Source organism: Hyla sarda, chromosome 2 (genome assembly GCF_029499605.1).
Source record: "Hyla sarda isolate aHylSar1 chromosome 2, aHylSar1.hap1, whole genome shotgun sequence".
NCBI lineage: Eukaryota > Metazoa > Chordata > Amphibia > Anura > Hylidae > Hyla > Hyla sarda.
Genome location: NC_079190.1, coordinates 265351027 through 265377823, shown reverse-complemented (window position 1 = coordinate 265377823; position 26797 = coordinate 265351027). Strand labels below are relative to the sequence as shown.

Below are 26797 nucleotides of genomic sequence, written 5' to 3'. Positions count from 1 at the left end.
TTAAAAGAAAAATGTTTTCCAGTGGAGTACCCCTTTAAATGAAAGTTCCATTGACCTTAAACTTTCTGCTGCCCTGTTCACACTGAGGAAATCTGTTCCGCCTGAGCATTGAACATGTTCATTCTTCAGGCAGAATTCGCCTATTGAAGTCAACAGGATTTTTTTTCCTGACAAAACGAGTTTCGTGTGGAATTTCCCCTCCCACAGCATTTTTTCCCCATCTAGGTCTGTTCATTTCCACGCGGAAATTCTGCACCAATTCTGTGGAAGGGGGAGAAAATGTCAAAAATGTAAATTTTCCTGACCAAAATGATTCCTCTTTGGGTTCCTCAGTGTGAACATAACTTGAGAGAAACAAGTTGCCCAGCATCAGGAAGTTTAAGTAAAAATTCTTAGCTTTATAGCATTATCCAAAATTCATATATTAATAAAAAATAAATAAAATAAAAAAACGCACAGGGGAACACAAGTGAAAACATCTGATCTGTTTAAGATTCAACAATCCTAATTCATAGTGTCCAGTATAAACAGTGAGACATTTTACAATAGTGTTTGAATTGGAAAACGTCGAACTAGATCCACTTCCAACATGTTAACCCCTTAAAGGGATTCTCCGTTGCTTAGGGATAGGGATAAGATGCCTGATTGCGGGAGTCCCGCCGCTGGGGACCCCCGGGATCTTGCACGCCACACCTTGTTCATAATCAGTCCCCGGAGTGTGTTAGCTCCGGGTCTGATTACCGGCGACCGCAGGGCCGGCGGCGTGTGATAGTTGTCACGCCCCCTCCCATAGGCTTGCATTGAGGGGCGGAGCATGACGTCACTCGGGGGCGGAGGCGTGACATCACATGCCGCCGACCCTGTGGTCGCCGGTAATCAGACCGGAGCGAACACGCTCCGGGGACTGATAATAAACAGGGTGCCGCGTGCAAGATCACGGGGGTCCCCAGCGGTGGGACTCCCGCAATCAGGCATCTTATCCCCTATGCTTTGCATAGGGGGTAAGATGTCTAAGCACCGGAGAACCCCTTTAAGGATGCAGGGTTTTTCCGTTTTTGCATTTACATTTTTCCTCATCACCTCTAAAAATCATAACGCTTTAAATTTTGCACCTAAAATTTCATATGAAGGCTTATTTTTTGCGCCACCAATTCTACTTTGTAGTGACATTAGTCATTTTACCAAAATATCCACGGTGAAGCGGAAAAAAAACATTCATTGTGCGACAAAATTGAAGAAAAAAATTTCATTTTGTAACTTTTGGGGGCTTCCGTTTCTACGCAGTACATTTTTCGGTAAAAATGACCCCTTATCATTATTCTGTAGGTCCATTCGATTAAAATGATACCCTACTTATATAGGTTTGATTTTGTCGTACTTCTGGAAAAAATCCTAACTACTTGCAGGAAAATTAATATGTTTAAAAATGTCATCTTCTGACCCCTATAACTTTTTTATTTTTCCGCGTACAGGGCGATATGAGGAATAATTTTTTTTGGGCCGTGATCTTAAGTTTTTATCGGTACAATTTTTGTATTGATCGGACTTTTTGATCGCTTTACAATTCATTTTTTCATAATATAAAAAGTGACCAAAAATACGCTATTTTGGACTTTGGAATTTTTTTGCGCGCACCTCATTGACCGAGCGGTTTAATTAACGATATATTTTTAGAATTCGGACATTTCCACACGCAGTTATACCACATGTGTTTATTTTTATTTACACAGGTTTATTTTTTTTTATGGGAAAAGAGGGGTGATTCTTTTATTAGAGAAGGTGTTAAATGGTCTTTATTAACGTTTGTTTCACACTTTTTTTTTTTTTTGCTCTGTTATAGCTCCCCACGGTGGCTATCTCATACACAGATCACTGCCATGCATTAACGTTATTAGCCCAGGGTCTCGGCTGTCATTAGCCGCCGGCACCGACCCGGTATGACGCAGGGTCACAGCATGACCCCGCATTTTATACCAGGACCGGGCGCAGGGGTACTCCCGTGGAAAACTTTTATTTTTTTATTTTATTTTTTTTAATCAACTGGTGCAAGAAAGTTAAACAGATTTGTTAATTACTTCTATTAAAAATCTTAATCCTTCTAGTACTTATTAGTTGCTGAATACTACAGAGGAAATGGTTTTCTTTTTGGAACACAGAGCTCTCTGCTGACATCATGAGCACAGTGCTCTCTGCTGACATCTCTGTCTATTTTAAGAACTGTCCAGAGTAGGAGTAAATCCCTATAGCAAACATATGCTGCTCAGGACAGTTCCTAAAATGGACAGAGATGTCAGCAGAGAGCACTGTGCGCATGATGTCAGCAGAGAGCTCTGTGTTCCAAAAAGAAAAGCATTTCCTCTGTAGTATACAGACCCTAAAAAGCACTGGAAAGATTAAGATTTTTTAATAGAAGTAATTTACAAATCTGTTTAACTTTCTGGCACCAGTTGATTTAAAAAAAAAAAAAAAAAAAGTTTTCCATGGGAGTACCCCTTTAAGAGGTTAAATTTATGTCTCTTATCCTCTTCTCACATAAAGCTCTAACATCAGTCATTTCACATTATACTATTGTGACATGTCTTTCACTGTTTATACTTGCAACCTATGAATAAAGCTTGTATTATCCAAGAGCGTCAGGTGTTTTCACTTTTGCTCCCTGTAAGGTTTTTTTTTTAATTATTATTAAATGGGCACTGTCAGATACAAAAACTTTTGATGTGTTGTAAAGCATGTATAACCAATAGGTTTTGCAATTGATTTTATTAGAAATTTTTCAGTATTTCATCCTGACAAGCCAGTCAAACAACTGCCCCCCTGCCTGCTTGGACACATCCTAGTCCTGCTGTGTCCATGCATCATCATCTATGTCATGGACACACTTCCTTGATTGATAGCTTGGAGCGCAGGGCTCACAGCTAGAGGAAAAATCCTCTCACTGTCAGCTTGTGTCCCGCTACTGTCAGTGAGGACAAGATGGGAGTTGTAGTTTTGCTAATGCTAGGGGAGATGTGAGCAGCACGATCAAATGAACACAGATCAGTGGAGTTCAATAGAACTGCATTGATCTGTGTGAGGAATCTAATGATTCCTCCTAATAAAGTGTATTAAAAAAAAAAAAATTATGAAAGTTAAAAAAAAAACACCCATTAACCCCTTCCATATTAAAAGTTCATATCACACCCCTTTCACAATATGTAAACTTGATAAAAATAAACATATTTGGTATTGGCGCATGCGTAATTGTCCGAAAACATCATATCCCAGAAAAAAAATGAAGTAAAAAGTGTTAAAAAAAAATCTGATCAATACCAAAATGGTACCAATACATACAGCAAATTACAGCCCAAAAAATTGAGCCCTTATACAGCCCAGTATTGAAAAAATAAAAATGTTATAGAAATCAGGAATTTTTTTTTTTTTTTTTTTTAGTGTGCGTTCCCACAGGACGTATATGCAGCGTATTTGACAAAATATGCTTCCTATTCCTTGCTCACTATACACACAGGGCTTTCCGGCGGCAGCCCTATGCGTGTAGTGCGTTTTGGAGGCGGAGCAGCGCGTCACAGACACACCGGCACATGGCCCCGTCTCCAAAACTCACTATACATATAGGGCTGCCGCCGGAAATCCGCCCTGTGGGAACGCACCCTTAAAGAAAAAAATATTTGGTATTGGTAAAATCAGGCCGACCTAAAGTACTAAAATAATGTGTAAGTTTGACCACAAGGTGAATGGCAACCCCCCCCCAAATTTACATACTATTTTGATTACGGTAAACTTTTGTCCACCAGGACAAGTGGATTTTCACGAGGGACAAGTAGATTGTGCTCCGTTTTAGTCCCTTGTTTTTTTTTTTTTTGTGTTTTTTTTTAAATTTCCACCCCCCTGCACATAAAAAATAGATGTACATGGTCAGGATTAGGTACTGAGTGATATATTTAAAATAATATTTAATTTTTGTTGGATTTGACGGGTACGCTTTAATGCTGAAATCTTCTATAAATCGGAGAATTTTAAAGGACAAGTCTCACAGTAAACAATTGTTCAGCTTTTAGTGCAGAAGGTAAAGTTATACAGGTTTGTAAATCACTTCCATTACCAATGCTGCTTAGAAACAAGCTTTATCTGCATTCTTCTGTCTGACAGGAAATTCAGCTGTTCCAGGTTTTCATGACTTTCGACCCCTATTCAGGCTGTTATCAGCAGCATCCCGGGGCCGTGACGTGACAATTACCCAGAAAACCCCTGTGCTGCAGAGAGCTCCCTGAGCTCGGGCTTAGCCCCTCCCATCTGATGAATATTCACACTGTCCTCCCTCTGTTCTGCAGTGATTGGCTGAGCAGCACTGCCTATATGCCGGCTGATTCAGATCATAGCAGCCCCAGCAAACAGGCTGATTCTCTCCCCTCTCCTTGCTAATATTTTTACACTGAGAACGGAGGAGAGGGGGGAGGGGAGGGAGCTGCCAGCGTAGACCTGTCACACTGAGAATGGAGGGGAGGGAGAGTAGACCTGTCACACTAAGCACTGGGGAGAGAGGAGTGCAGGGCAGAGAAGGGGGGAGGTGATTGTGCCAGTGTAAAGCAGGAGGGGGAGGGAGTGATTTTACAGTGTAAAACTGCAGCTTCAACTCCAGGGTCCCTCTCTCTGAGATTACATTTTGTTTCCTCGTGGCCACCCTGCTGTATAAGGCTATGATTGGAGCTCAGTGTTATGTGGCCACCCTGCTGTATAGGGCTATGATTGGAGCTCAGTGTTATGTGACCACCCTGCTGTATAGGGCTATGATTGGAGCTCAGTGTTATGTGACCACCCTGCTGTATAGGGCTATGATTGGAGCTCAGTGTTATGTGACCACCCTGCTGTATAGGGCTATGATTGGAGCTCAGTGTTATGTGACCACCCTGCTGTATAGGGCTATGATTGGAGCTCAGTGTTATGTGACCACCCTGCTGTATAGGGCTATGATTGGAGCTCAGTGTTATGTGACCACCCTGCTGTATAGGGCTATGATTGGAGCTCAGCGTTATGTGACCACCCTGCTGTATAGGGCTATGATTGGAGCTCAGTGTTATGTGACCACCCTGCTGTATAAGGCTATGATTGGAGCTCAGTGTTATGTGGCCACCCTGCTGTATAGGGCTATGATTGGAGCTCAGTGTTATGTGACCACCCTGCTGTATAGGGCTATGATTGGAGCTCAGTGTTATGTGACCACCCTGCTGTATAGGGCTATGATTGGAGCTCAGTGTTATGTGACCACCCTGCTGTATAGGGCTATGATTGGAGCTCAGTGTTATGTGACCACCCTGCTGTATAGGGCTATGATTGGAGCTCAGTGTTATGTGACCACCCTGCTGTATAGGGCTATGATTGGAGCTCAGTGTTATGTGACCACCCTGCTGTATAGGGCTATGATTGGAGCTCAGCGTTATGTGGCCACCCTGCTGTATAGGGCTATGATTGGAGCTCAGTGTTATGTGACCACCCTGCTGTATAGGGCTATGATTGGAGCTCAGTGTTATGTGGCCACCCTGCTGTATAAGGCTATGATTGGAGCTCAGTGTTATGTGGCCACCCTGCTGTATAGGGCTATGATTGGAGCTCAGTGTTATGTGACCACCCTGCTGTATAGGGCTATGATTGGAGCTCAGTGTTATGTGGTCACCCTGCTGTATAGGGCTATGATTGGAGCTCAGTGTTATGTGGTCACCCTGCTGTATAGGGCTATGATTGGAGCTCAGTGTTATGTGGTCACCCTGCTGTATAGGGATATGATTGGAGCTCAGTGTTATGTGGCCACCCTGCTGTATAGGGCTATGATTGGAGCTCAGTGTTATGTGGCCACCCTGCTGTATAGGGCTATGATTGGAGCTCAGTGTTATGTGGCCACCCTGCTGTCTGGGCTATGATTGGAGCTCAGTGTTATGTGACCACCCTGCTGTATAGGGATATGATTGGAGCTCAGCGTTATGTGGCCACCCTGCTGTATAGGGCTATGATTGGAGCTCAGTGTTATGTGACCACCCTGCTGTATAGGGCTATGATTGGAGCTCAGTGTTATGTGACCACCCTGCTGTATAGGGCTATGATTGGAGCTCAGCGTTATGTGTCCACCCTGCTGTATAGGGCTATGATTGGAGCTCAGTGTTATGTGACCACCCTGCTGTATAGGGCTATGATTGGAGCTCAGCGTTATGTGGCCACCCTGCTGTATAGGGCTATGATTGGAGCTCAGTGTTATGTGGCCACCCTGCTGTATAGGGCTACGATTGGAGCTCAGTGTTATGTGACCACCCTGCTGTATAGGGCTATGATTGGAGCTCAGTGTTATGTGACCACCCTGCTGTATAGGGATATGATTGGAGCTCAGTGTTATGTGACCACCCTGCTGTATAGGGATATGATTGGAGCTCAGTGTTATGTGGTCACCCTGCTGTATAGGGCTATGATTGGAGCTCAGTGTTATGTGGCCACCCTGCTGTCTGGGCTATGATTGGAGCTCAGTGTTATGTGGCCACCCTGCTGTCTGGGCTATGATTGGAGCTCAGTGTTATGTGACCACCCTGCTGTATAGGGCTATGATTGGAGCTCAGTGTTATGTGACCACCCTGCTGTATAGGGCTATGATTGGAGCTCAGTGTTATGTGGCCACCCTGCTGTATAGGGCTATGATTGGAGCTCAGTGTTATGTGACCACCCTGCTGTATAGGGCTATGATTGGAGCTCAGTGTTATGTGGCCACCCTGCTGTATAGGGCTATGATTGGAGCTCAGTGTTATGTGGCCACCCTGCTGTATAGGGCTATGATTGGAGCTCAGTGTTATGTGACCACCCTGCTGTATAGGGCTATGATTGGAGCTCAGCGTTATGTGGCCACCCTGCTGTATAGGGCTATGATTGGAGCTCAGTGTTATGTGACCACCCTGCTGTATAGGGCTATGATTGGAGCTCAGTGTTATGTGACCACCCTGCTGTATAGGGCTATGATTGGAGCTCAGTGTTATGTGACCACCCTGCTGTATAGGGCTATGATTGGAGCTCAGTGTTATGTGACCACCCTGCTGTATAGGGCTATGATTGGAGCTCAGTGTTATGTGACCACCCTGCTGTATAGGGCTATGATTGGAGCTCAGTGTTATGTGACCACCCTGCTGTATAAGGCTATGATTGGAGCTCAGTGTTATGTGACCACCCTGCTGTATAGGGCTATGATTGGAGCTCAGTGTTATGTGACCACCCTGCTGTATAGGGCTATGATTGGAGCTCAGCGTTATGTGGCCACCCTGCTGTATAGGGCTATGATTGGAGCTCAGTGTTATGTGGCCACCCTGCTGTATAGGGCTATGATTGGAGCTCAGTGTTATGTGGCCACCCTGCTGTATAGGGCTATGATTGGAGCTCAGTGTTATGTGGCCACCCTGCTGTATAGGGCTATGATTGGAGCTCAGTGTTATGTGACCACCCTGCTGTATAGGGCTATGATTGGAGCTCAGCGTTATGTGGCCACCCTGCTGTATAGGGCTATGATTGGAGCTCAGTGTTATGTGGCCACCCTGCTGTATAGGGCTACGATTGGAGCTCAGTGTTATGTGGCCACCCTGCTGTATAGGGCTATGATTGGAGCTCAGTGTTATGTGACCACCCTGCTGTATAGGGCTATGATTGGAGCTCAGCGTTATGTGGCCACCCTGCTGTATAGGGCTATGATTGGAGCTCAGTGTTATGTGGCCACCCTGCTGTATAGGGCTATGATTGGAGCTCAGTGTTATGTGGCCACCCTGCTGTCTGGGCTATGATTGGAGCTCAGTGTTATGTGGGAGTGACTAACATAAGTTAGGGGTGGTAACAAGTTCTCTGCTCAGGCAGCTGAGAGCAGGAAATGTGAGCAGTGCATGCAGGGAAATGTAGTTTTTGAGATCACAGGCATAGCCACCATAACCAGGAAGTAACTGCAATTTATGAGCTGAATAGCCGGTGAATGGGGGGTGGAAAAAAAATCACAAACATGTCAGAGAGGTGGTAGGTGAATATACTATGGAATGGCTAGGTATTTTTTTTTTCTTTGCTGCATGGGATATCTTCTTTAACTTAAATATTCTGTTGCTGGACAATGAAGGAATATGAAGAAAGGCACTGGAGGATGGTGCTGTGTGGAATGGCACTGGCGGAGGCTCCACCTGTGCCATCAAAGACAGTACCATCCTCCAGTGCCTTTCTTCTTTTTCCTTAATTTCTCTATATGGGTTCCCGCAGTGGATTTTTATTATAGATCAACTGGCTAATTTACAGATTTGTAAATTACTTCTATTAAAAAAATCTTAATCCTTTCAGTACTTATGAGCTGCTGAAGTTGAGTTGTTCCTTTCTGTCTAAGTGCTCCCTGATGACACCTGTCTCGGGAACTGTCCAGAGTAGAAGCAAATCTCCATAGCAAACCCCTTCTACTCTGTGCAGTTCCCGAGACAAACAGAGATGTCAGCAGAGAGCGCTTGCCAGACAGGAAAGAACAACTCAACTCCAGCAGCTCTATAAATTTAATAGAAATAAATTACAAATCTGTTTAACTTTCTGGAGCCACTTGATATAAACATTTTTTTTTCCTGGAATACCCCTTTAAAGGGGTACTCCGCCCCTAGACATCTTATCCCCTATCCAAAGGATAGGGGATAAGAGGTCAGATCGCCGCGGTCCCGCTGCTGGGGACCCCCAGGATCCCCGCTGCGGCACCCCGCTATCATTACAGCACAGGGCGAGTTCGTTCTGTGCGTAATGACGGGCGATACAGGGGACGGAGCAGCGTGACGTCATGGCTCCGCCCCTCGTGACATCGCGGCCCGTCCCCTTAATGCAAGTCTATGGCAGGGGGCGTGACGACTGCCACGCCCCCTCCCATAGACTTGTATTGAAACGGGCGGGCCGTGACATCATGAGGGGCGGGGCCGTGACGTAACGATGCTCCGGCCCCTGTACTGCCCGTCATTACATGCAGAGCGAACTCGCTCTGTGCTGTAATGATAGTGCAGTGCCGCAGCGGGGAACCCGATCTGACATCTTATCCCCTATCCTTTGGTAGGGGATAAGATGTCTAGGGGCAGAGTACCCCTTTAAGTCCCCATATTCGGGGTGATATGCACAAAAGACAAGAGGCTTAAAGGGGTACTTTGCTAGAAACGTCTTATCCCCTATCCTTTGGATAGGGGCTAAGATGTTTTCAACGGAGTACGCCTTTAATAGGGGAGAATCCTACCAACTCAAGGGGACCACAAGGGCGATCACACCCTACTGTATTACACGAGGCACCTTACTGTATTGCTGGACAACACCATTACTTTTTTTTCTGTGTCCTACAATATACGAAAGAATAAACCCACTTTTCTATCAAGTGAAAAAAGTGGCGTACCAATAGACACCAGCCCACAAATAGGGTTACATTTTTTTTTCCAGCAAAATTGTTGCCAATGGCGGAAATGAAGTACAAGTCGTCTCTCAACATACAATGGTAATCTGTTGCAAATGAACCATTGTTTGTTGAAACCATCGTATGTTGAGGGATCCGTTCAATGTAAAGTATAGGAAGTTATAATCACATGTCCCCGCCGCTCCGGACCGTCACCGCTGCCCTGGATGTCGCCCTCCATCGCTGCCGCCGTGTCCCCGGGGTGTCCCCGACGCTCCGGACGTCTCTGCTTCCCCGGGATCCTCGCTCTCCGTCGCCGCCATCATGTCACTACGCACGCCGCTCCTATTGGATGACGGGACGGCGTGCGCGGCGACGTGATGACGGCGATGGAGGGGACCTCGATGAGGACGCTCCGGAGCCCCGAGGACAGATGAGACCATCACCGGAGCACACAGGGCACCGTAAACGGCAATCCGGCGGCAGCTGAAGCAGTCTGCGCTGCCGGATAGCCGTTTATGCGATGGCCCTGACATACAAAAGCATCTTATGTTGATGCTGCCTTCAACATGCGATGACCTCTGAGAGGCCATCGTATATTGAAATTATTGTAGGTCGGGGCCATCGGAGGTCGGGGGGGTCACAGTATTTGGTGGCATATACCACTTAGCTAGATAATCCATCCCTCCAATTTCCATCTAGTGTCTGTTTAATTAGCAGGATTTAGGCCCCTTTCACACTACAGGTATCATTCTGTAAAAAACCTCTGATATTACTCCTGGCAAAAAGTCCTGAAAACGTCCGTAAAAAAAAATCCCATTCATCTCAATGGGATTTTTTGAACATCCTTTTGCATCAGATATGTCCGTTTTTAGACATGAATGGGAGCTGTTCTTCTGCAGCTATAAAACTATTTAAAGCACTGCTAGTAGTAGATTTTAGCACCCTCTAGTTTAACCCCATGTGGACACCTTCTACATCTTAAGCCAGTTGTCATCCACCAGTCTGACGGCTAAACAAATATTTCTTTATTTCCTTGTAACTTCTAGTACCACTAGCCCAGGGCCCTAACTGTACAGCATCTCACGCTGTAGTATATATACTGTTTGTAGCCTACTATGGGTTTATACTGTACCTCAGTCTTTATCATATTAATATGTAATGTAATAAATCCCCTACTTTCTCCCCATACATAGGCCGGCATTTATCATTGTAGTGTAAGTGAAGCATTTTTTTACACCTATTTTTTTCTGTGCTGCTAATGTGTAGGAGCACCACATTTATTATATGGTCACAGAACATTTGATACATTTTGTGCAGGTCACATTTTCTCAAATTACTCTTCACATACACCAAAAAGCTAAGCTAAGTCTGGACTGGTGTTTCAGTGGCTTTGCGCCTTTTTTGCGCCTTTTTTCAAAAACCCTTCCATATAAAAAAATGGCGCCTTTTCTAGACACAAAAAACAGTCTAAAGACAATGATAAATGTTCGCCATATACTGCTTTTATACTTAAAGGGGTTGTGCGCTGCCCTGCAGTTCGGAGCTCCACTAACAGCGTCCGGAAGTTCATTACTCCGAACGCTGTGTGCAGGCTTCTATGTAAGCGGCCTCCGGGCATGACGTCTCACCCGCCCCCTCAATGAAAGTCTATGGGAAGGGGGCACGACCGCTGTCACGCCCCCTTCCCATAGACTTTGGTAGAGGGTGTGGGCGTGACGTCACGAGGGGGCGGGCGTGACGTCACGAGGGGGCAGGCGTGACGTCACGAGGGGGCGGGCGAGACGTCACGAGGGGGCGGGCGAGACGTCACGAGGGGGCGGGTGAGACGTCATGCCCGGAGGCCGCGAACACGGAAGCCCGCACACAGCGTTCGGAGTAATGAACTTCTGGACGCTGTGAGCTCTCACAGCGGTGTGCCTACTCCCAGCATGGAGCCGTATGACAATGGTGGGGAGCAGGCTTGCCTCTGTAAGATTTGAATAGCCTGTCTGACTGTAGCTGAAGTACAAGGCAGCTGTGATAGAAGTATACAAGCTGTGGGCTAAGTAAATAAACTGGCTTGTTGCGTGAACCTTGCTGGACTGACTTCTATCTATTAAGAAGAAACAGGAGTCCATCACTGAGCCTAAAGCAGCTACAAGGGTCTGGAACAGAAAGGGGGCAAAAAATCCATGAACTAGAACAACTTCAATGGAGATGTTGTTGTGTAAAACTATTTGGGCTCCCAGAACTACTTAGTTCACACGGCCCTTGTGCTCCAACCCATTCAGGGTTCATTCTTTTTCTCCACCAAATGGGCCCTGAATGGGTCGGAGCACAACTGACTCAGATGGGTCTGTCAGGTGCCCAATACTTTACAGGAGTGGCCGACCAGGCTACTTAAACCGGAGCACACCGACCGTGTGAATGACCCCGTAGATAAGTGGTTTTTCTTCATGGAAAGAAGCTTCTGATTAGAATGAAGTGAACTTATAGTAAATTGTCTCGTAGCGAACCTCGCAGCTCGGCTGTTGATTACTTTAGTCTGCGTAAATGAGTTCAGCTTTCCAAGGGCTCTGGTTGCCTGGAATAGTTTGGGATGACAGTCTTAGGTCTGTATCCACCTTTTCCAGGCAACTGGAGTCCTTGGAAAGCTGAGCTAATTTCTGCAGACTAAAGTAATCAACAGCCGAGCTGCGAGGTTCGCTACGAGACAATTTACTGTAAGTTCACTCAACTTTGCTCGTGATCTTTAACTGCCTGCAGCCACCTCTTGTGTAATCCCTGGGTGCACACTTTTTTTTCTTTATTTGTGACTCTGCATTTTTTCCCAGTGTTACACAACAGGATCAGCCTACCTCACAATAATAGCAAAGCAGCACACAGCTTGTACACAGGGAGGGTGTTCATTGTGATGATAGAGAAACTAAACACAAAGTATCATGGCCATGTGCCTTACTTTCTGGTGTGTAATACAGCCTGACACCCACTGTTGTTAAAGTGCTGGGGGTGAGGGGAGATAGTGGCTGTATGATGTCTGTGTGTAGTTCCATCTAGAAATATGTAAAGAGTAATATCTATCTGCTTACACACTATAAATGCACATACAAATTCTATTGTGTATGTATGGCATCCAAGAAGCAGAGTAGCCAGTGCAATGGTACTGAGCAACCCTCCCCACAAAACAAATAATATATATATTTTGTGTATAATATGATCTTTTGTGTATAATATGACCTTTAGGAAATAAGAATAGGAAGTCAGGCGACAATAATTTGCAGCGCATGCAACAAAAATAAAGATTGCTTTTAAGGAAGTCTCTTTTCACAGAATCCTTATTACAGTCATGACAATTATAACTATTACATATACACTTATGTTAGTTACAGCTCTTTAGTAGCCGAGATCCCACCTAGATTAATTCATGCCTTCAACATACGATGGTAATCGGTTCCAAATGGACCATCGTTTGTTGAAACCATTGCATGTTGAGGGATCCGTGCAATGTAAAGTATGGGACAGTGGTCTACAAACTGCGGACCTCCAGATGTTGCAAAACTACAACACCCAGCAAGCCCGGACAGCCAACGGCTGTCTGGGCATGTTGGGAGTTGTAGTTTTGCAACATCCGGAGGTCTGCAGGTTTAAGACCACTGGTATAGGAAGTTGTACTCGCCTGTCCCCGCCGCTCCGGACCGTCACCACTGCCCTGGATGTCGCCGTCCATCGCTGTCGCCGCGTCCCCGGGGTGTCCCCAACGCTCCGGCAAGGCGTCTGCTTCCCCAGCATCCTCGCTCTCCATCGCCGCCATCACGTCGATATGCACGCCGCTCCTATTGGATGATGGAGTTCCACCGGAGTACGCCTTTAATTGGGAAAATCTCTCTATTAAAGGGGGTACTTCGCTGCTCAGCGTTTGGAACAAACTGTTCCGAACGCTGGAGTCGGCGCCAGGAGCTCGTGATGTCATGGTCACGCCCTCTCAATGCAAGTCTATGGGAGGGGGTGTGACGCCCCCTCCCATAGACTTGCATTGAGGGGGCCGGGCGTGACGTCATGAGGGAGCGGGGCAATGACTTCACGAGCTCCCGACTCCAGCGTTGGGAACAGTTTTTTTCCAAACGCTGAGCAGTGGAGTACCCCTTTAAGGTGTATTAAAACCTGAAGAATTCATGTATTATGCACATTGAGATCACAACCACTTACCGTATTCATTGACCTCTCAAAGATGAGCTTTTTTTCTTCCGCTATCTGGGGCATGCTCCGATATGTGGAAACATGTCAGAAACCCTTCTCCACTAGTAATATATATGATGGCTAATGCATGCATCATGATCTTGTATTGCAGGTGAAGCGCTATCAGTGTACGTTTGAAGGCTGCCTTCGCACATACAGCACAGCAGGAAATCTGCGCACTCACCAGAAAACACACCGAGGGGAATACACCTTTGTATGTAACCAGGAGGGCTGTGGGAAGGCGTTTCTTACCTCATACAGCCTCAAGATTCACGTCCGTGTACACACAAAGGAAAAGCCTTTTGAATGTGACGTGCAGGGCTGTGAAAAAGCTTTTAATACCCTCTACAGGTGAGAATATCATGTTGAATCTGAGAAAGTATCATTTAAATTCGCACTGTCACCGTTAAAGGGGTAACCATTAAAGTTAAACAGATTTGTAAATTACGTCTATTAAAAAATCTTAATCCTTCTAGTACTTATTAGCTGCTGAATACTACAGAGGAAATTCTTTTCTTTTTGGAACACAGTGCTCTCTGCTGACATCTCTGTCCATTTTAAGAACTGCTAGGAGAAAATCCCCATAGCAAACATATGCTGCTCTGGACAGTTCCTAAAATGGACAGAGATGTCAGCAGAGAGCATTGTGCTCATGATGTCAGCAGAGAGCTCTGTGTTCCAAAAAGTAAATAATTTCCTCTGTAGTATTCAGCAGCTAATAAGTACTAGAAGGATTAAGATTTTTTAATAGTAGTAATTTACAAATCTGTTTAACTTTCTGGCACCAGTTGATTTAAAAAAAAAAAAGTTTTCCACCGGAGTACCCCTTTAAACACCCCAGCTGATCAGGAGGACTGCCCACAGTGGGTTCTCCCGTCTCTGTGTCATGTGATAGACGCATAATGTAAGTCTTTGGGACCGCTTCGGTCACATAAACATGGAGCGGAGAGAGTAGCATGTGGCATCACTCCTCTCTCTTGTTCCATCGATCGGTTGGAGTCTGAGCAGCCAGACGCTGACCAAGCAGAACTGTTCACGTTACATGTGCACAATGAACTTGCATGTTTTTTGAGTCCAAAAATGGTACAATTTAACCGGTGCATAGGCTGAAATATAGCACTTATTGGGATGCATTATGCACTTTTGGATTTAATAAATAAGCAAGTTCTTTTTGCTCTTTTATCATTTGCTGGCAGTCTGGTTCTTTCCACTTGCCAATGCCGGATTTGGGACGACTGGCTGACTTTGCATCCTTTTTCCTGATTTTCGAAGTATAGATGATGCGGGATACATTTTTTGTGCTGTCAGACCTTTTTTCATTTGTTCATGTTTTGTTTTTATTTAATGACAGGGACACTTTAAAAGGAAATCTACAGATAATGATTTTCTACTATGCTGTGGATACTTGAGGATTACATTGGCTCTATACAAACATAAGCTTTCTGTAGGGCTTGTTTTTTCAAGAAATACATGGAGGTCAAAGATGAGACTGTACCACACATTAATCTGGCTGGTATTGTTAAATATGTGGCCTTTCTTTGTGGGGTTTGTGGAAATCAGACTTCAGTTTTGGCCTCCAAAACCCATTATATTACTCATATAGGTAAAGCTGCCATAGACCTGTGCTTACTGCACCCCAGAAAGTTGTTCGGTGGATGGACGTCCCTTCTGACCTTGCACTCCCTCTACTTCAGCAGTTCAGTGCAGTTAGCTAATGGAGTGTCCTTGGTAAAGCTTATGTCCTGAGAAAATCCTGTATCTATACCTTCTAATGACATTTTCCTTTAATTCATTACTAACGGATCCAACATGTTAAAATCCATCTGCCCAAATGTGCTCTACCCAACATCTGCCACTGAGGAGTCGGGATGTCTCCTTAATAACTGCGTACCCAGCCGGTGACACTGCTCAAAGTGGAGTTCACTTTATTTTCCTAGGTGCCTTTGTTACTGATACTTGTAAACCCCCCGTTATATGCACATAAGGGTCTCTGGTGCACTTGTCATCCTTCCCGACCGGTCTGGTCATAATTTCTCTTCTGCAGGTAGCCGCTATGTTAGAGCCAGATGTGCTGGACATCAGCATGTAGTGGTTCCGTGCAGCAGAGAGGAATGTGAATATTTATTACAGTTCCTCATTTACATACAAGGACTCTTAAGGCTATATCACAGGGATATTAGAAAATAAACGCCGTTTTGGTCAGCGTCACCTGCACTAACAAGCTGTAAGTTAGTGCTGGTGACATTGCTGTCAGATGGATGAAACCCCCCTAACCTGAATATACAAGTGTTTAGTGTGGTTAGTGATCCTGGTAAAATGATGTATTCTTTACCTCAATCCGTTTAGCCATTCCTGAGAGGAAGAGCAATCTAGCATTACGCAAATAACCTCTTAACTGCTCTAGAGGTTGGTACTAGAACTATTTGCACCTTGGGTCCTGTTGGCACTACCCACTCATCAATATTCATCATATTTTCCTTAAAGGGGTATTCCAGGATTTTTTTGATTTGACTATGCTACAGAAGCTGTAAAGTTAGTGCAGTTAATAATATAATGTCTGTACCGGTCTCTGATGGTTGATCTTGCATTCTTATGTGATTTTTGTTGTAAATGTTCTTTATTAACAGCATACAAATGACACCCGTCTGTGTCTTGGCCGCACTGCATCCTGGGAATACCTATCTTACTAGTCAGGTGATGACAGGGAGCCTGTTCTGCTTCAATGGGTGGAGCGACCACAGGGAATTAGCAACAGCTGGAGGCACCCTGATTAGAAAGCACTTGGCTTTATCATGAAATTCAGCTGGATTGTGGTTCAATGCGTGGGGTAGCTGATGTGTGGGAAGGGGAAATTAGATATTATGGGATTTGTAGTAAAAGAGAAAACTCCAACAGGAAATACCCAGTTCACAAGATCTCACAACATTTAACCTAAAAACAAGCGCGGATCCTTCTTATGCATGTCAATGGTCGAAACCCCCTTTAAAGGGGTACTGTTTTGGAAAACTTTTTTTTCTTCTTCTTTTTAAATCAACTTGTGCCAGAAAGCCAGATTTCTAAATTACTTCTACTAAAAAATGTTTAATCCTTCCAGTACTTATCAGCTGCTGAATACTACAGAGTAAGTTCTTGTCTTTTTGAATTTCCTTTGTCTGACCACAGTGCTCTCTGCTGACACCTCTGTTGATGTCAGGAACTGTCCAGAGCAAGAGAGGTTTGCTATGGGGATTTGCTCCTCCTCTGGACAGTTCCTGACATGGACAGAGGTGTCAGCAGAGAGCACGGTGGTCAGACAGAAAGGAAATTCAAAAAGAAAAGAACTTCCTCTGTAGTATTCAGCAGCTGATAAGTACTGGAAGGATTAAGATTTTTTAATAGAAGTAATTTACAAATCTGTTTAACTTTCTGGAGCCAGTTGATGTAGAAGAAAATGGTTTTCCAGGAGAGTACCCCTTTTATGAGTGGGGCAGCACAAATAGGACCCAGGGGATGACGTCAGAGGTACATATAGTCTCTAAACACGCCTCCAGTGCAGTTAAGAGTTAATTTGCATATTGAAAGATTGTGCTGTATCCCGGGAACAGCTGAATGGATTGGGGTAAGAAATACATAATTTTACTAAGGATCACGAACACTAACCACCTGTTTGTTCAGGTTAGTGGGGTTGATCCATCTGTCGTTTTTCTTCATATGTACTATATGGAGGAGATTCATCAAATCTTGTTCAGAAGAATAGTGCAGTTGCCCTTAGCGACCAATCAGATTGCTCCTTTTATTTTTCACCGGCCTCTTAAAAATTAAAGAAGAAATCTGATTGGTTGCTATAGGCTACTGCACCACTCTTCCTCTACACCAGTGTTTCCCAACCAGGGTGCCTCCAGATGTTGCAAAACTGCAACTCCCAGCATGCCTGGACACAGGGATGTTGAAATCCTATCGCCCGGGGCAAGTAGTTTTGTTCGCCGGGCAGGTGATTTTTTTTTTATAGATTTAGCCCTTTATCGGGCAAGCAGGGCCGGACAGACTTCCCCCCCCCTTATTTTTCTTTAATGCCGGTGTGAGGCGCAGGAGCCGACGCAAGTCTGCACCTCACACCGGCGCTCAGGGTGTATGGAGGGGGCGGCGGTGTGAGGTGAGATTTCCAAACCCATCTCACCTCACGGCGGCCCCCAGCTGATTTCAGTAGCCGAAGGCCGTTGCTCAGAGCCCCCCCAGCCGGTGTGAGGGGATCTCTCCTCCCCTCCGCTCTCCGAAGTTTGTCGAAGCTAGAGCGGGGAGGAGCGAGGGCAGAGCCCGAGGACGGTCTGCAGGAGATGATTAAGCCATGCCCCCTCATCCCCCTCCCGGAGGATGGAGAGCGCAGCTCTGAATACAAGAAGACGGGGAGAATGAGGACGTACACAGCCCCTCCCCTGCTCTGTCTACACAGGACCTCACTTATCACGGGGAGGTTTCAAGTTTTCACAGGGGAAAACACAGAGCGGGGGGAGGGGAGAGGACGTGTGTGAGGAGACATGCTGAACTGCACTGCACAGGCTGGGGATTTCACCTCACACCGGCATGTATGTATGTATATGTATGTAATGTATGATTAGGGGGGGTGTATCAGCGGCAGGTGTATGTATGTGTGCATATGTATGGTGTATGTGTCATGTGTATATATGATGTGTGTATGGTGTCTGTATGATGTGTCTGTGTGTGATGTGTGTATGTAATGTATGATATAGGGGGCAGCAGCCCGGTGTATGTAATGTATATGAGTATGTATGATGTGTGTATATGTGTGTGTGTGTGTGTATGTAATGTATGATATAGGGGGCAGCAGACCAGTGTATGTAATGTATATGTGTATGTATGATGCGTGTATGTAATGTATGATATAGGGGGCAGCAGCCCAGTGTATATATGATGTGTCTGTGTGGTGTGTGTGTGTGTATGTAATGTATGATATAGGGGGCAGCAGCCCGGTGTATGTATGATGTGTATATGTAGTGTATGATGTGGGGGACAGCAGCAGGTGTATGTATGGTGTATATGTATGGTGTGAGTATATGTTTGATGTGTGTATGTAATGTATGATGTGGGGGGGGCAGCGGCGGGTGTATGTATGATGTGTCCATGTATAATGAATGTATGTAATGTATAATATAGGGGACAGTGACCCGGTGTATGTATATGTGTCTATGTATTATGTATGTATGATGTGTGCATATGTATGGTGTGAGTGTATGTGTATATATGATGTATGTATGTAATGTATAATATAGGGGGCAGTGGCCGGTATATGTGTATGTATGATATGTGTATACATGTATGTTTTGTACAGGGGCGGACTGACAAGTGCTGCTGCCAGTTGTGCTATCTAATTTTTTTTATTTTTTTTTTGTGATTTCTGGCCACCCGCACTGAATTGCACCACCAGAATCCCGCCCCCTTCATACTCGCCCGCCGACCAAGAGCCCCACGGATGCACGCAAACACGCCCGAACCAAAACTACCACCTCCAGCATGTTGCACCATAACCTAAACTGTAGAACTATAAAGTGTAACATGCTGGGAGTTGTAGTTTTGGTTTGGGTCAGCTGCAGAGCCATAGGCTGTATCAGGGCATGCTGGGTGTTGTAGTTACTAACTGGAATTCCCAGTATTCCTTGACACAGCCTACGGCTCTGCAGCTGACACAAACCAAAACTACAACTCCCAGCATGTTACACAATAACCTTAACTGTACTACTATACAGTGCAACATGCTACAACACCCACACAACCATAGGCTGTATCAGGGCATGCTGGGTGTTGTAGTTATCTACTAACTAAATGCAACATAATGACACATAAATTAGAGTAAATAAAATGCACCACATAAACTGGAGATCAGAACCCCCGCCCCAGTAACAGCGCTGTTCAGTGTTTTCCAATCAAAAGGCTCCATATAGAAGTCCCTAAGAAGACTGAAAAAAAGTTATTAAAATATTTGAAAAAGGGGGTATATATGTGAATAAGCCCCTTTCCTAATAAAAGTTCTGATAATAAATGGCGCAATTTTCTGGGCTTGCCTCGGGTGTAAAAGGAGCTAGCTACAGCTCTCCCGCCACTAATAGCCTGGCATGCTGCGATCACCGTGACCGCTATTAAACCATTAGATCACCGCTGTCTAAGTTGACAGCAGTGTCTAAAGGGATCTTATATCCATCCCTGGTTGTCTAGTGGGGGGGGGATCAGACTATTTTGGTTGAAATTATTTGATCTACCAGGACAAGTGGATTTTCTTGAGGGACAAGTAGATTGTGTTCCGCTTTAGTCCCTTGGACGAGTAGTTTTTTTTTTTATTTCCACACCCCTGCTGGACAGCCTTTGTCTGTCCACGCATTCTGGGAGTTGTAGTTTTGCAACACCTGCAGGCACCCTGGTTGGGAAACACTGCTCCACACAGGTTTTGATAAATCTCCCCCTATGTGTTTCCCATTCTATATATTTGCTTGTGGTTTATTTCCTTATTTTAGGTTGCTTTGATAATTTTTAATGAGAACAGTGTTGTTAACGTAATGAATGAGTAAAGAAACAAAGAGCACAAAAACAGCACAACAAACCAATTGCCTTTTTCATTTCTGGTAAAAGCTGTGTTAACACTCTCAGGTTATTAATTGCAATTATTAAATACAAAGCCAGGAATGGATTTGACAAAAACAGAAGTCTGTCATTCCTTTGTGTCCTCTATATATGCTCTGTTCCTGGCTTTGTATTGAATAATTGCAATTATAAACCTGAATGTGTGAACACACCCTCATAGATCAAGTTATATGATATAGATAATTATAGCCTCCTAGTTCTTGTTTACCTGATCTCTTACCTAGTTTTCAGTTCATATAGATTTTTTTGGATGTACATAGGAACATACATAGAAGCAGAAGCAAGTGGCCTTTGAGCTCAATAAGAAGTGAGGTAAAGGAGAGAAAAAAGGGTGAAGTAGCTAACAGATTGTACAGTACCGTATTTATCGGCGTATAACACGCATTTTTTAGGATAACATTTTTTGCCTAAAGTCTATCTGCGTGTATAAGCCGCTGCAGTTCAATGATTAAAAGCGGGCGCTTTAAATCAATGAACTGCAGCGGCTTTTGCAGGTCGACCTGCCGTCGCTGCCCGATTCTCTACCCCTGCCTATGCTGGGGTCGAGAGACTGCCAGCGCCGCTGCCCCATTGCCTCCCCCATCTCCCCCTAACCCCCCCGGTTTTTCTGACCCCGCGGAAGCCCCCAGGAAAGGCAGGGGGAGAGAGGCCCGCGCTGCCCGCTTCTCTCCCCCTGCCTTTCCTGGGGGCTAGAGCCCTGCTGCCGCCGCTTCTCTCCCCTGGCTATCGGCGCCGCTGCCCCATTGCCTCCCCCATCCCCGCTTTTATGATTACCTGTTGCCGGGGTCGGGTCCGCGCTGCTTCTGGCTCCGGTGTGGCGTCTATGCATCGTTGCTATGTGCTGCGGGGCGCAATGACGAGTGACGTCACGTAGGCTACTGCAGCGCATAGCAACGACGCATAGATGCCACACTGGAGCCAGAAGCAGCGCGGACCCGACCCCGGTAACAGGTAATCATAAAACCGGGGAAGGGGGAGGTAATGGGGCAGCGGCGCCGATAGCCAGGGGGAGAGAAGCAGCGGCAGCAGGGCTCTAGACCCCAGGAAAGGCAGGGGGAGAGAAGCGGGCAGCGACGGCCTCTCTCCCCCTGCCTTTCCTAGGGGATTCTGCGGGGTCAGAAACAGTGTATCTGGGTATACACATGCACACACACACACCCTCATTTTACCAAGGATATTTGGTTAAACTTTTTTTACCCAAATATCCTTGGTAAAATGAGGGTGCGTGTTATACAGTGGGGATCAAAAGTTTGGGCACCCCAGGTAAAAATTTGTACTAAAGTGCATAAAGAAGCCAAGGAAAGATGGAAAAATCTCCAAAAGGCATCAAATTATAAATTAGACATTCTTTAAATATGTCAACAAAAGTTAGATTTTATTTCCATCATTTACACTTGAAAATAAAAGAAAACCAAAAAATTGTGTCTGCAAAAGTTTGGGCACCCTGCATAATTTATAGCATGGACTGCCCCCTTTGCAAAGCTGAGACCTGCCAGTGTCATGGATTGTTCTCAATCATCATCTGGGAAGACCAGGTGATGTCAATTTCAACAGTTTTAAATGCCCAGACTCATCTGACCTTGCCTTAACAATCAGCGCCATTGGTTCTTCTAAGCAGTTGTCTAGAAATCTGAAACTGAAAATAGTTGACGCTCACAAAGCTGGAGAAGGCTATAAGAAGATAGCAAAACGTTTTCAAATGTCAATATCCTCTGTTCGGAATGTAATTAAGAAATGGCAGTCATCAGGAATAGTGGAAGTTAAAGCAAGATCTGGAAGACCAAGAAAAATATCAGACAGAACAGCTCGTAGGATTGTGAGAAAAACAATTCAAAACCCACGTTTGACTGCACAATCCCTCCAGACACTGGAGTTGTGGTACACTATTCCACTATAAAGAGATACTTGTACAAATATGGTCTTCATGGAAGAGTCATCAGAAGAAAACCTCTTCTACGTCCTCACCACAAAAATCAGCGTTTGAACTTTGTAAATGAACATATAGACAAGCCTGATGCATTTTGGAAACAAGTTCTGTGGACTGATGAGGTTAAATTTGAACTTTTTGGGCAGAATGAGCAAAGGTACGTTTGGAGAAGAATTGGAACTGAATTTAATGAAAAGAACCTCTGTCCAACTGTTAAGCATGGGGGTGGATCAATCATGCTTTGGGGTTATATTGCAGCCAGTGGCATAGGGAACATCTCACGAGTAGAAGGAAAAATGGATTCAATAAAATTTCAGCAAATTTTGGATGCTAACTTAATGCCATCTGTAAAAAAGCTGAAGTTAAAGAGAAGATGGCTTCTACAAATGGATAATGATCCTAAACACACCTCGAAATCCATGGGGGATTACATCAAGAGGCGTAAACGGAAGGTTTTGCCATGGCCTTCACAATCTCCTGACCTCAACATAATTGAAAATCTGTGGATAGACCTTAAAGGGGTATTCCAGGCCAAAACTTTTTTATATATATCAACTGGCTCCGGAAAGTTAAACAGATTTGTAAATTACTTCTATTAAAAAATCTTAATCCTTCCAATAGTTATTTAGCTTCTGAAGTAGAGTTGTTGTTTTCTGTCTAACTGCTCTCTGATGACTCACGTCCCGGAAGCTGTGCAGTTCCTATGGGGATATTCTCCCATCATGCACAGCTCCCGGGACGTGACATCATCATTGAGCAGTTAGACAGAAAACTTCAGAAGCTAATAACTATTGGAAGGATTAAGATTTTTTAATAGAAGTAATTTACAAATCTGTTTAACTTTCTGGAGCCAGTTGATATATATAAAAAAAGGTTTTGCCTGGAATACCCCTTTAAAAGAGCAGTGCGTGACAGACAGCCCAGAAATCTCAAAGAACTGGAAGACTTTTGTAAGGAAGAATGGGCAAAGATACCTCAAACAAGAATTGAAAGACTCTTGGCTGGCTACAAAAAGCATTTACAAGCTGTGATACTTGCCAAAGGGGGCAGTACAAAATATTAACTCTGCAGGGTGCCCAAACTTTTGCAGACGCCATTTTTTTGTTTTCTGTTATTCTGAAAGTGTAAATGATTGAAATAAAATCTAACTTTTGTTGACATATAAGAATGTCTAATCTGTAATTTGATGCCCTTTGGAGATTTTTCCATCTTTCCTTGGCTTCTTTATGCACATTAATGCAATTTTTTTCCTGGGTTTCCCAAACTTATGATCCCCACTGTAGGCCGGTGCATGGTATACCCCGATAAATACGGTATATTACATAAGGGAAACATAATTACTAAAGTTTCTGGATGTTTTGCATATCTAGTACCCTCCACACACACAATCCCTGCAAAAACTATAAGGAATCTTCTAGCGTTTATACTTTCTAACAAATACACAAATCACAGAGATAATAAGAACATTTTCCCAGTTTTATCAATCGGTCTAGGGACGCAAACAGTCTGGTTTTGCCCTTAACAACCAATCACAACTCAGGTTTCATTTGACAAACGCAAACTGAGCTTTGATTGGTTGTTATGAGAAAATTCCACAGTTTTTGTCAGATTAAAAGATTAATAAATATGGCCCTTTGTCTATTATCATTTTAATTGTTTTTAAAAAATATCAGATCATTTTTATTGCACCATCCACCCCGTGCCAACCCCCCCACCCACAAACAAAACAACCCCAATTCCATAGGTACCATCTAGTAACATAAGCAAAAAATGTCAAAAAATATCTTGAAAAATATTACCAATAGGAGTCATAGGGATACCAGAAAGTACATAAAGATGAATTGAGGCATCAGTAACAACAGCAGGTATCTAGAGATTATCCACAACCAGAAATAAGTGACCCTAGTCATGTTAAAAGTCAGATGAATGTACCATTAGGGTAGGGTCACACATAGCGTATAGGAAGAATGACACTACCCTTACAGGGAGCTCAAAAGTACATAGGTTTGTTAGCTGAACATTCTAGCTTACTAACATGAAATGACATTATTTTATTTGAAGTGCTCTTGTCATAATACAATACTTTTTACATGTTGCAGGGACATGACAAAATTGGATATCACATGCTTCACCCGGCTATATTTAGAGAACACTCTGAGAATGTGTTACCACCTCAAATAGAATTACTCAATTGCAGAAAAAAAAATGGAATTATCAACAAAATAAACCCCAGATACTTTCTTCTGTTGTTTATTTGACACCTTGAATTGTTTGGGACATGGACTTCACTTGTGATAAACAGTATTCTTCTCTACATCCAGCTGGTTCCATCTGCTCTGGTTCCAAGATCAAAATAAATGTTAAAATGGGCACTGTCAGATACAAAAACTTTTTATATGTTGTAGGTCTTGGCAAAACATTAACCTTCCTAATATACTTCATGAAAAATGTTTATTTTTTTTAATAGAAATCATGGCTTATAAAATCATGTCCATGCTGAAGCACAGGCATGGACAAAGTCCAGTAAGTGAGGGTGGGCTAGCACTCCTCTGTGCGCTCTCCTGTGTGACAGGATAGAGCACAAGGGAGTGCTATCAGACAGGAGAGAGGATGGAGGAGTGCTATCAGACAGGAGAGAGGACAGAGGAGTCCTATCAGACAGGAGAGAGCACAGAGGAGTGCTATCAGACAGGAGAGAGCACAGAGGAGTGCTATCAGACAGTAGAGAGCACAGAGGAGTGCTATCAGACAGGAGAGAGCACAGAGGAGTGCTATCAGACAGGAGAGAGCACAGAGGAGTGCTATCAGACAGGAGAGAGCACAGAGGAGTGCTAGCCCACCCTCACTTACTGGATCTTGTCCATGCACAACATATAAAACGTGTTTGAATCTGATAGTGCCCATTTAAGTTTTTATCTTGACACTTTGATGTCTACCCATATATTTATTTTCAGAATTTCTCCATTTTGGTTTTAAACTTGCGCCAAATTTTACACACTGACAGCAACCAACTTCTTTTGCCCCATTATGTGATTGATTTTCTTTTAAAGAGGACTTGTGACCAACCCCCCTCAAAAAGATCGCATTACCATAGGTTACCATAGGGCACCATGCCTGGATCACACATTTTTACAGTTAATATGCCATTTTCTTCCCAATATATTTGGGTTCATAGTTTGTCTGACAATTCAGGTAATCGGTCAGATGGGCAGGAACTTTATTTTAATAATTGGAGGGAGTATCAGACGACGGGCGGGCTTATACAGTCTTGGGGTGTGTATAAGTCATACACCCCCCTGAATGTAGTAAGAGTGTATGCCCCCCCCCCCCCCCCCGTCTACTTTAGTAAGAGTTGTGCCTGTAAAAATGCTAAATGCAGAACAGGTCTGTACAGGTATTACTTTGGTGTAGAGTGTTGTAGGCATTTTAAACAAATTACTGTAGACCTGAGTTTAATTGTTTTGTTGTATGTTTTATGGAGAACTATATATGTTGTATGTTATTTATATGAATTAGTATGGCAGAAATAAAGTTTTGATGTTGCCTTCCTCAGGTTAAGAGCACATAAAAGACTCCACACGGGTGAAACCTTCAATTGTGTGACAGAAGGTTGCAGCAAGTATTTCACTACCCACAGCGACTTACGGAAGCACATTCGCACGCACAACAGGGAGAAACCATTCCGGTAACTTTATTTACTTTATCTCTCATTCTCTCCTTAGCAAATACTAAAATGCTAATACTTTTATGTTTTCTACTGTCATCTGTGGCATCTGCTGGTTATATCGTCTCTGCTCTGGTTGTAGGTAAATGCAGCTACCTTATGATTCACCTCACTTAATAATGACTATGCTAGATTATACAATAGAAAGCCTTTTATCCTTAAAGAAGATATCCCATGCAGCAAAGGAAAAAAAATACCTAGCCATTCCATAGTATATTCACCTACCACCTCTCTGACATGTTTGTGATTTTTTTTTTCCGGCCCCCATTCACCGGCTATTCAGCTCATAAATTGCAGTTACTTCCTGGTTATGGTGGCTATGCCTGTGATCTCAAAGACTACATTTCCCTGCATGCACTGCTCACATTTCCTGCTCTCAGCTGCCTGAGCAGAGAGCTTGTTACCACCCCTAACTTATATTAGCCACTCCTTCAGCTCTGCTAGCCACTCCCACATAACACTGAGCTCCAATCATATCCCTATGCAGCAGGGTGGTCACATAACACTGAGCTCCAATCACAGCCCTATACAGCAGGGTGGTCACATAACACTGAGCTCCAATCGTAGCCCTATACAGCAGGGTGGCCACATAACACTGAGCTCCAATCGTAGCCCTATACAGCAGGGTGGCCACATAACACTGAGCTCCTATCATAGCCCTATACAGCAGGGTGGCCACAAGGAAACAAAATGTAATCTCAGTGCTCAGAGAGAGGGACCCGGGAGGTGAAGCTGCAGTTTTACACTGTAAAAGCACTCCCTCCCCCTCCTGCTTTACACTGGCACAATCACCTCCCCCCCTTCTCTGCCCTGCACTCCTCTCTCCCCAGTGCTCAGTGTGACAGGTCTACTCTCCTTCCCCTCCATTCTCAGTGTGACAGCTCTACGCTGGCAGCTC

The 26797-nt window shown here is 44.3% G+C and overlaps 1 protein-coding gene across 3 annotated transcripts in view; it reads left to right on the top strand.

Annotated features, from left to right (window-relative positions):
• Positions 1-26797, top strand: part of MTF1 (metal regulatory transcription factor 1) — a 76302-nt gene that overhangs the window by 23560 nt on the left and 25945 nt on the right. For all 3 annotated transcript variants that reach the window (XM_056557101.1, XM_056557100.1, XM_056557099.1), the window contains exons 2-3: positions 13731-13969; positions 25729-25860. In XM_056557101.1, coding sequence (XP_056413076.1) covers positions 13731-13969; positions 25729-25860 — 371 coding nt within the window. The remainder of the gene's footprint in view (positions 1-13730; positions 13970-25728; positions 25861-26797) is intronic.